At 38.8% G+C, this 12,694-nt stretch overlaps 1 protein-coding gene across 1 annotated transcript; it reads right to left on the bottom strand.

Moving 5' to 3' along the window:
* Window positions 1-254: 254 nt before the first annotated feature.
* On the bottom strand, window positions 255-10,083 carry SPINK8 (serine peptidase inhibitor Kazal type 8 (putative); the record flags this gene model as incomplete). The annotated part of the gene is made up of 6 exons (XM_084247083.1): window positions 255-330; window positions 818-835; window positions 5,131-5,177; window positions 6,750-6,871; window positions 7,767-7,816; window positions 10,017-10,083. The coding sequence occupies 5 exons, from the start codon at window positions 10,081-10,083 to the stop codon at window positions 822-824; spliced, it is 300 nt and encodes a 99-aa protein (XP_084103209.1). The 3' UTR covers window positions 255-330; window positions 818-821.
* Window positions 10,084-12,694: the final 2,611 nt, after the last annotated feature.

Genomic DNA, 12,694 nt, shown 5'->3' with positions numbered 1-12,694 from the left:
GGTTTCTGTGGTCATTTACTCATGATCTATACAAGAACAGGGGGAGCTCATGGCACAAGTCATGTAATTTTGGAATGAGAACATAGAATAACTGATATTTTAAAAAGAGTCTTGCTAACCAAGAGAAAATTTTGCCAACCAGATTTTCTGCTGAGAATCATTTATTGAAGCATATCAATGAGTTTGATCCTAATCGTTGGTTTCCTCCAGTACAGCATTAAGCTTTCTCCTCAAAAGGGGATATTACTTGAAGAGGCAATCATTGTTTCACTTGTTCATCTGGGAATTCCAAAAGTTCTTTAATTCTTTTTGGTAAGTTCAGGAGTTTTTCTGCAAGAGAAGTTGTCTGTTTAGAGAATCAAATTTGGGGAAATGATGAGAACTACCACATTGATAACTACTACCATTGCTCAACAGGAGGAGTACTAAGCAGTTATTCTCTGAATGAAAGTAGACTAGAGACATTTTAATTTCACTGAAGAAGGGAAAATGCAGTGTAGAAGAGGGCAGAGAAGAGAGCTAAGGATGTGAATGCCTGTGTGAGTCTTTGGACCCCAGAGAGACTATGGAACTTCCATGGGGTAGAAAAGGTGGATGGCAGCGGTAGTAGAGTTGATGTGAAGTAGAGTCTGATCAGAGGCATATATATAGGAAGCTATAGAAGGCATAGAAAGTGGTGTTAAATAATAGTGTATGGAGGTTGACCAGTCAGGTTCAAGATGCAGTCCTACCAGTTCCCATCTCTGTGACCTTGGACATGTCACCTCTCTCTCTAGACCTCTGAATCTTTGCATATGAAATGTAGCAATAACAATACCTTTTCATGGTGTAGGGGCTGTAAAGAAAACAAGAGAGGAGATAAATTATGTGACACAGCGCAGGGCAATGGTTGGCTATCAATCAGGCCTAGTCTTCTTGTTACAGATATCATACTTTTTGTGATCATGTCAGCAACAGAGTTTCTATTCTGTTTTGAAAAAGGGTTATGGGAGGGGCCACTATTCATTCATTCCCTTTCTTCTCACTTGGTAGCCAATATTTTGATGAGTTCACTGTATATCTTTTTGTTTATATATTTGCGGGAAAACATAGTTTGTTCTTTCAGTTTACATAATGACATTGTGTTACTTGTATTATGTCCCTTGCATCTTCTCACATTGCAGTGTTTAGAAATTTGCCTGTGTTTCTAAGCATCCAACTGATTTAGTCTGAAAGCTTCAAAGAACTCCAGGAAGACACCCTCCACAGTTTACCTATTAGTTTCTAAACTAGTCTCACGTAGGGTACCCCCAAAACTTGCCACCAGCCCATGAATAACACCACAGTAAACGTATGTGTGGCTTTACAAAGCTATGAGATACTTTCTTTGTAATTTCCTATATTTGGAAATGTTGAACTGTGATACATGTACATACTTAATTTCTTACTTTGTCTGAGAAGTCATAGATTGCTCCTCAGAATGGCTGTAACAGTCTTCACTGTCACCACAGATCATGACAGTATAGATAGATCCATTTCGTCACCAGTATTGGAGGTTAGGCTGCCTTATGAGTTCTGCTAATCTAACAGGTGCAAATTGGTTACTTCATTTTAATTTGAATTTGGTTGTTCGTGAATTTTTGAATATCCTTCATATGCTAGTCATTATTGTCTATAAAACTATAACCTATGAGGGCCTCCCCGGTGGTGCAGCACTGTGAAGCTGTCCGCAGCCTCTGCAGCGCGGGTTGGATCCCAGCTGGCTGGGGAGAATCCCACATGGTGCAGCAGACCTCACCTGTCTCGCTGGCTGCTCCCCTAAGCAGTGTATTTCAGTCAGTTTGCCTCTTCTGTTCCCCACTCTGTCTCTGGTGAATCTTCTTACCCTCCCGCACCTCTGGCCTATACCTGGGTTCTTGTATGCATGAATAAATAAATCTTTTAAAAAAAAATATAACCTGTGATAATTTTTTCCTATTGGTTTGCTATATATTTTCTTGCTGTTTATTTATACATTGTGCATATTAGCTTATTGTTTTTAGGTGTGGGAAATATCTCCTCCAGTTCTCTCAGCTTTTTGCTAATTTATCAATGGTGTCCTTCATTTATGTTCAGAAATTTTCAATCATTTGGAATTTCTTTTTAAGATTTATTTATTTATTTATACAAGCACTGGGTACAGTCAGAAGCGCGGGAGGGTAAGAGAATTCACCAGAGCCAGAGTGGGGAACAGAACAGGCAGACTGAAGAAATACACTGCTGAGGGGAGCAGTAGGCGCGGCATGAGAGGTCTGTGTGCCATGTGGGAACCTTTCCGTTGGCCGGGGATTGAACTGGCACTGCAGAGGCTATGGGTAGCTTTGCAGCCCAGCGCTCAACTGCTGCGCCACCAGGAGAGGCCCTCATTTGGAATGTTGATTGGAAATGAAGTAAATTTTTAGGATAGTTTAGGGAAATTAGCATAGTCATAATACTTAAATTATAATCTAGAAACATGAACAGGCTCTCCATTTATTTATATAATTTTAAATATCCTTTGATTAAATTTTAAAGTTTCCTCTTTGGAAGTCTGGAATATTCTGTTTTTTTTTTTTTTTAAAGATTTACTTTATATATTTATGCATACAAGAGGTAGGCCAGAGGTGCAGGGGTGGGGAGTGAGAGGATTCACCATAGACAGAGTGGGGAACAGCACAGGCAGATTGACTGAAATACACTGCTGAGGGGAGCAGTAGGCAAGTCAGGGGAGGTCTGCTTCGTTAGGTAGGTTAGATCCCTGGCTGGGGACCAGTGCTGCAGTGGCTGCTGATAGTTTCATAGTGCTGAAACTTAATCCCTTGTACCACCAGGGAGGCCCAAGTCTGGAATATTCTTATTCATAGCTAGATTAATTTCTAGATACTTCATCATTTTTATTTCAATTTTGGATGACATTTGTTTTAGCTTTGTTTCATTTTCATTGCTATAAATAAATAAATGTTACTGGTTTTGTAGGTTGATTGTACATCCAGCAGAATTTCAGAATCCTCTTATTAATGTGAATAGATTGTGATTCAGACCATTCCTAGGTTGATGATTATAGTATCTTCATTTTTTTTTAAAAAGATTTATTTATTTATACAAGCACTGGGTACAGTCAGAAGCGCGGGAGGGTGAGAGAATTCACCAGAGCCAGAGCGGGGAGCAGAGCAGGCAGAAGGACCGAAGTACACTGCTGAGGGGAGCAGCCGGCAGCACGAGGGGTCTGTGCGCCATGTGGGACCCTCCTCTGGTGGCCAGGGAGCAGTCGGGGATCGAACTGGTGCTGCAGAGGCTGCGGGCAGCTTCGCAACCCAGCACTCAGCCGCTGCACCACCGGGGAGGCCCGGTATCTTCATTTTTTTGACTTAGATAATCTGAGGTGCCACCTAGCAAACAGACAAAAATGGAAAAACTTAAAAAAACTAAAAGCTCATTGCTTGCTCATAGGGTGATCCCTGGAGCAGGTACTGGAATTGGAGGGCAACTGCTTTCAAACTAAAAGTTCAAGGGCAGATTCTGTGAAAGTTAATTTTATGTATCCTCTTGATTGGTGCTCAGATATTTGGTACTCAGATATTTTTCTGGATATTTCTGTGATTGTGTTTTGGGATGAAATTAACATTTAAATCAGTGGACTTTGAGTAAAACAGTTTGCCCTCCATGAGGTAGGTGAACTTATAATATCAGCTGAACACCTGAATAGAACAAAGGACTGACTTCCCGCAAGCAAAAGGAAATTCTGCCAGCAGATGGCCTTCACACACCAGTTTATGGATATCCTTTAAGCTTAAAAGCATTTCTTTGAGGGCCTCCCCAGTGGCGCAGCGGTTGCGCGCTGGGTTGTGAAGCTATCTGCAGCCTCTGCAGCACCAGTTCGATCCCCGGCTGCTCCCTGGCCACTGGAGGAGGGTCCCACATGGCGCGCAGACCTCTCCTGCCGCCCGCTGCTCCCCTCAGCAGTGTACTTCGGTCCTTCTGCCTGCTCTGCTCCCCGCTCTGGCTCTGGTGAATTCTCTCACCCTCTCACGCTGCTGACTGTACCCAGTTCTTGTATAAATAAATAAGTAAATCTTACAAAAAAAAAAAAATCTTACCAAAAAAAAAAAAAAAAAGCATTTCTTTGAAATTACAAATTTGGAAAGGACATGAGATCAGAGGCTTATTTTATAAGAGCTATTGTCCAGATAGAAGAGGAATTCGGCAGGATTTTCTATGAATTATCCCAGAGTAAAAAGAGCCTGACAATTGAAGACTCATGAAGGTGCCTAAATATCTTCATTTCTCTTTAATGAAACTAGAAAATATTAACATTACACACATTTCCTAAGTATGTCATATGTATGCATGTGGGTAAATCAGATGAGCCTTATAAACTTGTCATTGAGATGATGTCAGAAGATATTGTCATAAAATTATTACAAAATTATACAGTTGTTTTTTTTTTTTACTAGACTTACTGTTCACCTTCATTATTTTCTCTTCCAGATACTTTGTTCCAGTCCTATTGCCTTGCCTCATAATGTTATAATCTCTGTGGCATCAGCTGAGTTCTTTTTACTTTGGCCCTATACCTAAAACTAGACCTGAAATTAGACCAGGGTTAAGAAAGAGGCCTGATTCATTTCTGTTCAAAATAACCTTTTGTATTCCAATTAGTGTCTTTTCAATATTCCTGAAATTGAACTTGGCAGGGAAGAGGAAGGGTGTAATAAATATTCTTTACTCTTGTATTATCAGCTCAAAATATATTTCTTCTCCCAGAAGATACTATTTTTGAGATGACTGGGAAAATCTGATCATGAAGTATGTATTAGAAGATGACAAGGAACTAATTAAGTGTAATAACAGCATTGTAGGTAGGTAAGGAAATGTCTACACTTCTTACAGAGGCACTTTGGAGTACGTAGGAGTGAAATGACATGTTATCTTAAACTTGGGTTAATATAATCCAGAAAAAAAAAAAGAGAAAAGAATAGAGGAAGAAAATGTGGCAAACACTTGTACTTTGTTGATTCTGTATGTAGGTATTATATTAATATCTCTAATTTTATGTATATTTGAAATTTTTTATGACAAAATATTTAAAACCCTGTACCTGGTTTGATCCTTAAAATGAAAAAGTGGCTTTACCTACACATGGACCATCATACAGTTTAGTTATGTTAAGCTCTTCATATCTGAAAGAAATGATAGTTTGAAATTACTATATTTGCTCGTTAGTATAAAGTACATTTATTAATTATGACTAAATTTTATCTGATAATCATTGCCTAGGTGTGAGAAGAAAACATTTTGCTAATAGTGAATTCTTATTTAACAAATATTTAAAAATATCTGCTATATAGTGATTTATTTGTGAGGGAGATTTATTGGATAAACCACAGCCTGAAATCAAACATAGAAAATTCAAAATAATCTTCAATATTTAAGTGGAAATACAGAATTTTAGAAAATTAATATGCAATAAAGTTAAATATGCAAATAATGAAGGGAAGTGTTACTGCTGATGTTACAGAAATAAAAATGATTGTAGGGGAAATTGTAGATCAATAATTTATATAACCTAGATGAAGTGAACAAATCCCTAGAAACACACAAATGGACTCAAGAAGAAATGGAAAATATTGAGAGGTTGAATCAGCAATAAAAAGCCTCCTAACAAAGAAAAGTTTAGGACCAGACAACTTCATTAATTAAGTCTATCAAACATTTAAAAGGTTTAATACCAATCTTTTCACACTCTTCCAAATAGTAGAAGAGGAAGAAATACTTCCAGGGTCTCCCTAGTAGTGTAGGGGTTAATTCTCAGTGCTATCACTGCTTGGGCCTGAGTTTGATCCTCAGCCAGGGAGCTAACCCACACATTGGCAACAGACCTCTCCTGTCTCACCCTGCTCCCCTCAGCAGTGTATTTTAGTATATCTGCCTGTTCTGCTCCCTACTTTCTCTCCGGTGAATCTGCTCACCCCACACACCTTTGGCCTACACCCCAGTTTTTCTACACAAAAGAAAAAAAGATACAGTAACCAGTGTGGTGTTGGCATTAGGACAGACATATAGAACGAAGAAATATAATTGAGAATCCAGAAATAAATACCTGTGGCCTATTAATTTTTGGCAAGAGTGCCAAGATCTTTCAACAAGAAGAGGAATAGTCTCCTATAATTGGTGCTAGGTAATCTCATGCAAAAGGATGAAGTTGGGCCCCAATATTACACATATAAAAATTAACTAAAAAATAGATCTACAACCTAAATATAAGAACTAAAACTATAAAATTCTTAGAAGAAAACGAAGGCAAATCTTCATGCCCTTGGATTTTATAGTGATTTCTTAGGTATGACACTAAAAGCAAGAATGATTAAAGAAAAAAATACATATAACTTGGACTTTATAAAAATGTAAAACTTTTGCATTAAAGTACATTATAAGAAAAATAAAAGACAGCCTACAGAATGGAAGAATGTATTTGTAATCATAGTATCTAGACTATGTAAAGTATCTAGAATATATAAAGAACCCATGCAATTCAAAAATAAAATAAACAACCAAGGCAATAAAAAAAATTGTGTAGTTGAAAAAAATACAATTATCTGAGATGAAAAATTCACCGGAGAGGCCTAATACCAGATATGAGAAAAAAGAGTCTGTGAACCTAAAGATAGGTCAGTTAATACTATCAATTTTCAGAAAAGAAAAAAAATAATGAGGAAAAGAGAGAAGAATGGGAGCATAAATTCAGAACTTACAGAATTTTGAAACAGAGATGACATTCACCATTGTAGGTAACCTGGTCACTGCCACATATGAGTTCACTTGGCTTAATGTAGGAGAAAGCCCAGCACTTATTTATATTCTTGATACACTCAACCTGGAGGTGAGAGACAGACTACTATGTGAGATGCCTACTTCCAGATCTCTGGCCATTATGACTGGTACTGGGGCATCAGAGGCGGGGCCCATGGAATAAGGATCAACAGACTAGGAGTTTGAAGAACAAGCTTCAGATGCCTAAGTTTTTGACCCCTGGCACGTATCACCAACAAAATAGATATGATATGATATGTACGATATAGCATAATATTTGTTGTAACAAAATATATAATCTGTGTACTCCCCAATCTGAGCTATAAATTCCTTACTATTAAGAAAATCCCTGTGGGGCCTCCCCAGTGGCGCAGTGGTTGAGTGCTGAGTTGCGAAGCTGCCTGCAGCCTCTGCAGTGCCGGTTCAATCCCTGGCCCCAGGGCAAGGGTCCCACATGGCATGCAGACCTCTCCTGCCTCCCGCTGCTCCCCTCAGCAGTGTATTTCATCAGTCTGCCTGTTCTGCTCTCTGCTCTGGCTCTGGTGAATTCTCTCACCCTCCCGTGCTTCCGACTGTACCCTAGTGCTTGTATAAATAAATAAATAAATCTTAAAAAAAAAAAAAAAAAGAAAATCCCTGTGGGGCCTCCCAGGTAGCCTAGGGGGTAATTCTCTACACTTCCACTGCAAAGGCCTGAGTTTGATCCCTGGCCAGGGAACTAACCTACTTGGCACAGCAGACCTCTCCTGTCTCGCCCACTGCTCCCCTCAGCAGCGTATTTCAGTCAATCTGCCTGTTCTGTTCCCCACTCTGTTTCTGGTGAATCCTCTCGCCCCCACCCCCTATCTCTGGCCTACACCCCAGTTCTTCTATGTAAAAATAAATAAATCTTAAAAAAAAAAAAGAAAGAAAATAAAATCCCTTCCCTCAATGGCATACTGTGATTTTGCAAAGCTTACCTTTGTCTCTTGGAGGTGAGCCCCTTTGGAAGCTGCAGGAAGAGAGAAGTCTGGAAGACAAAAAACATGCTTAGAAAAGTTGCTGCTCTGTCTTAGGGGAGAAAGCCAAGATAAGGGAGATATTCATTGGCACTCAGGAAACATCAAATTCAATCAAAAGAGACTGTTTTTTTTTATGCATACTGTCCTCTAAAGGAGTGAAGATTCAGAAAACTTCTTCCCATCTTCTTCTTGTTAAATAGAGATCTTAATTCCAGCTCTTCCATTTCATAGGTAAATGATAATTTTTTAAAAAGATTTATTTTATTTATTTATGCATATAAGAGCTGGGTTATAGGCCAGAGGTGCGGGGTTGGGGGTGGGTGAGAGGATTCACCAGACACAGAGTGGGGAGCAGAACAGGTGGATTGACTGAAATGCAATCCTGAGGGGAGCAGTGGGCTAGACAGGAGAGGTCTGCTGCGCTATATATGGGTAAGCTCCCTGGCTGGGGATCAAACTCAGGCCACAGTGGCTGGGGATAGTTTGATAGTGCTGAGACTTTAACCCCTCTGCCACCCTGGTAAATAATAACTTTTGTAATCCTCACTTGTTTTTAGAAAACACCCTCTAAATTACAAATTACTATGAAATAGTTATATTGAGATACCTTTAAAAATTAATTATATATGTATATATATAATTAAAATTTTAGAAACTGCTTTGGATACATAATTATAAATTTAGTATATAAGTTTATATAAATTATAGAATTTATACAAATAAAGTCATGTAATTATAAGATATTTTGTATTATATAAATATGTGTTAACTGTTGATATGGACCGTGATGCTGTCTCCGTCTCTGTCTCTTAACCACAGGCCAATGGCAGGGGCCATTCCTGCCACATAACCATTGTCTAGGTCTGTTTCTGTCACAAGATCAGCACCTGGCATATATTTACTGAATATGTAAATGAGTGGCTGCTGGGAAACCTAGAGTGGTAGTAAAGGAGTTACCACAGTTACTAAACAGTTATCTCTGTTTAGTACAGAGAACTACGATTTGCATTGAAAAACGTGACTCTTGGGGCCTCCCCGGTGGCGCAGGCGGTTGAGTGCAGCGCTGTGAAGCTGTCCACAGCCTCTGCAGTGCCGGTTTGATCCCACTGGCCGCAGAGCAACCCACATGGTGCAACAGACCTCTCCTGTCTCACTTGCTGCTTTCCTCAGCAGTGTATTTCAGTCAGCCTACCTGTTCTGTTCCGCACTCTGTCTCTCACCCTCCCACACATCTGGCCTGTACCCTGGTTCTTGTATAAATAAATAAATCTTTAAAAAACAAAAACAAACCCCTAAGTCTTGTACTGGTATAGGCGATAGTTTAGAGGAAGTCAAGTTGGAGGCAAAGGAAACAGTTCATAAGAAATGAAATTATTTTCAGGGAACAATTATAGATTTTCTTTTAGTAGGGGAAAAAAAGGGGGTTCTCCCCATTACAAATAAGAGGCATGAAGAATAGTTTTCAGTTTGTTGCAGAGCTTCTTGAGATGTGAGCATCTTGAAAAAATGTTTTACATGAGAAAGAGAGAGAAAATGAGAAAAATTTCGGAGTCCAGGGAACTCCCTTGTGGCGCAAGGGGTTGAGACTCAACCTATGAGGCTGTTCACAGCCAGCCACTGCAGCACGAGTTTGATCCACAGGCAGGGAGGTGACCCAGGTAGCAGAGTAGACCTCTACTGACTCGCCTACTGCTCCCCTCTTCAGTGTGTTTCAGTAGATCTGCCTGTTCTATTCCCCACTCTGTCTCTGGTGAAACCTCTCACCCCCCCCACCTCTTGCCTGTTCTAGTTCTAGTATGTATAAATAAATAAATCTTTAAAAAAATTCAGAGTCCAAATGGAAAAAGAATGTGTTGAACCCCTTAGAGATTCCTTACAGGTAACCATGAAACCAGCCAATAACCAAGATAACATTTTCATGTGCTTCCAAAGAACCTAAAGAGCTCTGGGGTTTGAGAAGTAGATAGATATAGACTCTGGAAGTAAATATTTCCAAGATTTGAATATCCTGGGTGGTAAACCAGGTATTTTGGAATGTGCGGTAGAACTGGATTTGGAAACTTTGGTGTCCACTCCCAGCTTTGCTACCAATGACAGTGTGTGAATCTTTTCACTGAGTTTCAGATCACATACCTGTAACATGAGAAATAAAACTGAATGGCACGTCTACTGCAGAAAGTGTGGGCAGTACAAGGACATACAACTCACCAGCTGCAAAGACAGCACAGGTGGACATGGCCAGAACAAGAATGACATTCGAGAAGGACCCCTTCATGGTGCAGAAGAGCTGTGGAAATATGCAGCTTTTGATAGTAGGACAGAAAATCTCACACAAAGAACAGATTCTCACTGAGAGTTCTAACTGATCAGGAAATGAAGTCTAAATACTTAATGTTTGTTCTTTCCTCAGGTCATTTGGAATGAATTGTGTCTGATGTAATTAAATTACTGAATTCAGTTTCCTAGAATAATTAGACACTAGGGGAAAAATGATCTCAAAATACAATTTTTATAAGGTTCCAGAAAAAGAGCTAATAAAGAATATGTAAAGAAGCATCAAGAAATTTTCTATGAAATATTTAAAAGTTGGGGGCCTCCCCAGTGGCGCAGCGGTTGAGCGCTGGGTTGCGAAGTTGCCCGCAGCCTCTGCAGCACCAGTTCAATCCCTGGCTGCTCCCCGGCCACCGGAAGAGGGTCTCACAGGGCTCGCAGACCTCTCCTGCTGCCCGCTGCTCCCCTCAGCAGTGTACTTCGGTCCTTCTGCCTGCTCTGCTCCCCGCTCTGGCTCTGGTGAATTCTCTCACCCTCCCGCGCTTCTGACTGTACCCAGTGCTTGTATAAATAAATAAAAATAAATCTTTAAAAAAAAAAGAAATATTTAAAAGTTGGCATTTATTTCTGAGTAGGAAGGGCGGTCACTGGAAAATACACTGAACCAAAACACTGAACACTTATTCCCATAATCTAAATCTTCTATAATGATAGTTTTGTTATTAACAATTGGTTATTTGGAAACTAATAACTTGAAATGAAAGCCAGAGTATTTACTAACAGCTTACCTGTATACTGAAAATATTATAGTACAAGCTGCTTATCAGTCTTTATCTGCAGGTTTCTACACATTATCTGCAGGCAAATTATCTAGGAAATTTCTGCCCAAGAACTTCCTCAAATAAAGAAAGATAATACATAATATTATATTTTTCCTACTCAAAAGTTTGCAAATTAGTCAGTCTACTTTACCTGCTGTGTCTCCCACGTTTGCTCAGAGAAAGTGGCAGGACAGGATATTTTTTATTTCCTGTTTGTTGATAATGAAATAACAATGTTTGTGTAGAGAGGAGGAGTTAAATGTCTTCTCAAAGTTCCAATGCCTGGCAGTGGAAGAGAGTGAACTCTGAAGTTAGGAAGTGTAGGTACAGCTCAAATCTATTTCTTCCAATTCTGTAATGCCTCAATCTTGTGAGTTGCTGTTTCAGTTTTCTGAGGGTGATTATATCCAGTACCACTCCAAAATCTCTTCTTGCCAAACCTGAACCTGTCATTTTAGAGATATGTCATGTCCAAATTTTGAACTCCTACATTTTTATGTGCTTCAATTATAATATTCAGAACAGCTTCAGATATTTACATAATACTATAAATTGTCACATCTGCACATGCAGTTAATTATTTTATCAATAGTCAAAACTGTATTCACTTCATTTAAAATTTAATATAGCTATTTCTACATGTGACTCATAGGATCTTAAAGTAGAAAGTTATGCTACATGGGATCTGCCAAGTTCAGTCTTATCAAGTGGAATTGAGAAATCCTGGGGTGGAGTGCTTGTTCCCTTAAATGGTAGCTCTTTCTACCCCTTGGAACAAAAGTCCCTCAAAACACCAAGTTCCTTTAAAGGAAAAATTCAGAGATTATGTCTTAACTGGGAACATGTGCATAGTTCTGGGAGATCAAGTGTAATTTCTCAGCATTACTCTGATCAACCACAGTCTCTATCATGATAATGTTCAAAATTTTTGCTTTCAATTCCTCTAAAGATCGTGCTCACATAGTTTTAAATTTAAAATATTTAAATTTAAATTAAAAAATTGAAATCAAATATAAAATTTCTCATAAATTTAGATAAAAATGAATTGCTACTTTATTAATGTTTTAAAATAAAAATCATTCTTTAAGGTGTATCCAATGGAATCTATATTCTATGATAATTTAATAGCACCTAATATATTTGATAGGTAAACTCACATTGAATTGTTAAATAATTTTTTTTCTCTTTGAATGAGTGTTTTCATTCTTATTTTTCCCCCCCAACATTATTTCACTGTTACACTTGATGGTTCTTTACTGATTGCCCCAGGCAGGCACTGTTCTTCCTTCTTGGCTTCTACCTGTTTCTGTTTAATTAGAATGGCAGATAAAAGAGAAAATATGATGAGACATTATTTTAAAAAGATCTTGGTTTTGAGGAATGTTAAGCACAGACATATAGATCGAGGAGATGAAAGAAAATGTGAATAAAAGACAAAGATAAATGAATTAGAATATTCTGGGTAGCTTTTGTCTCTGGAGAGAGGTTGGAGATAAGTCTTGAGCTGTGAATGTGTTTGAACTGCTGTGTGTGTTTGTATGGAAAAAACAGTATGGAACTGCTGGTCCAGATCCAGATCCCCAAGTACATCTCATCAGTGACAGTATGCATGAAGGCATTGAGTGGAGAGCTGATGGGATTAACAGTACCAGAAAAGTATAAAGAATTTTCCGAGAGAAGTTTCTTAGGCCAGTCATTTTCAGAGGAGCCAGTGTATTTCCCAGAAGATGCACTACCCAGCAAAGGAAACAGATGCCAATGTATTCTGGGGCTCTGACTTTGAGCTCAGCCTAC

This window comes from Talpa europaea (genome assembly GCF_964194135.1).
Source record: "Talpa europaea genome assembly, chromosome: 11".
Classification (NCBI taxonomy): Eukaryota; Metazoa; Chordata; class Mammalia; order Eulipotyphla; family Talpidae; genus Talpa; species Talpa europaea.
This window is presented reverse-complemented; position numbering and strand designations above follow the sequence as displayed.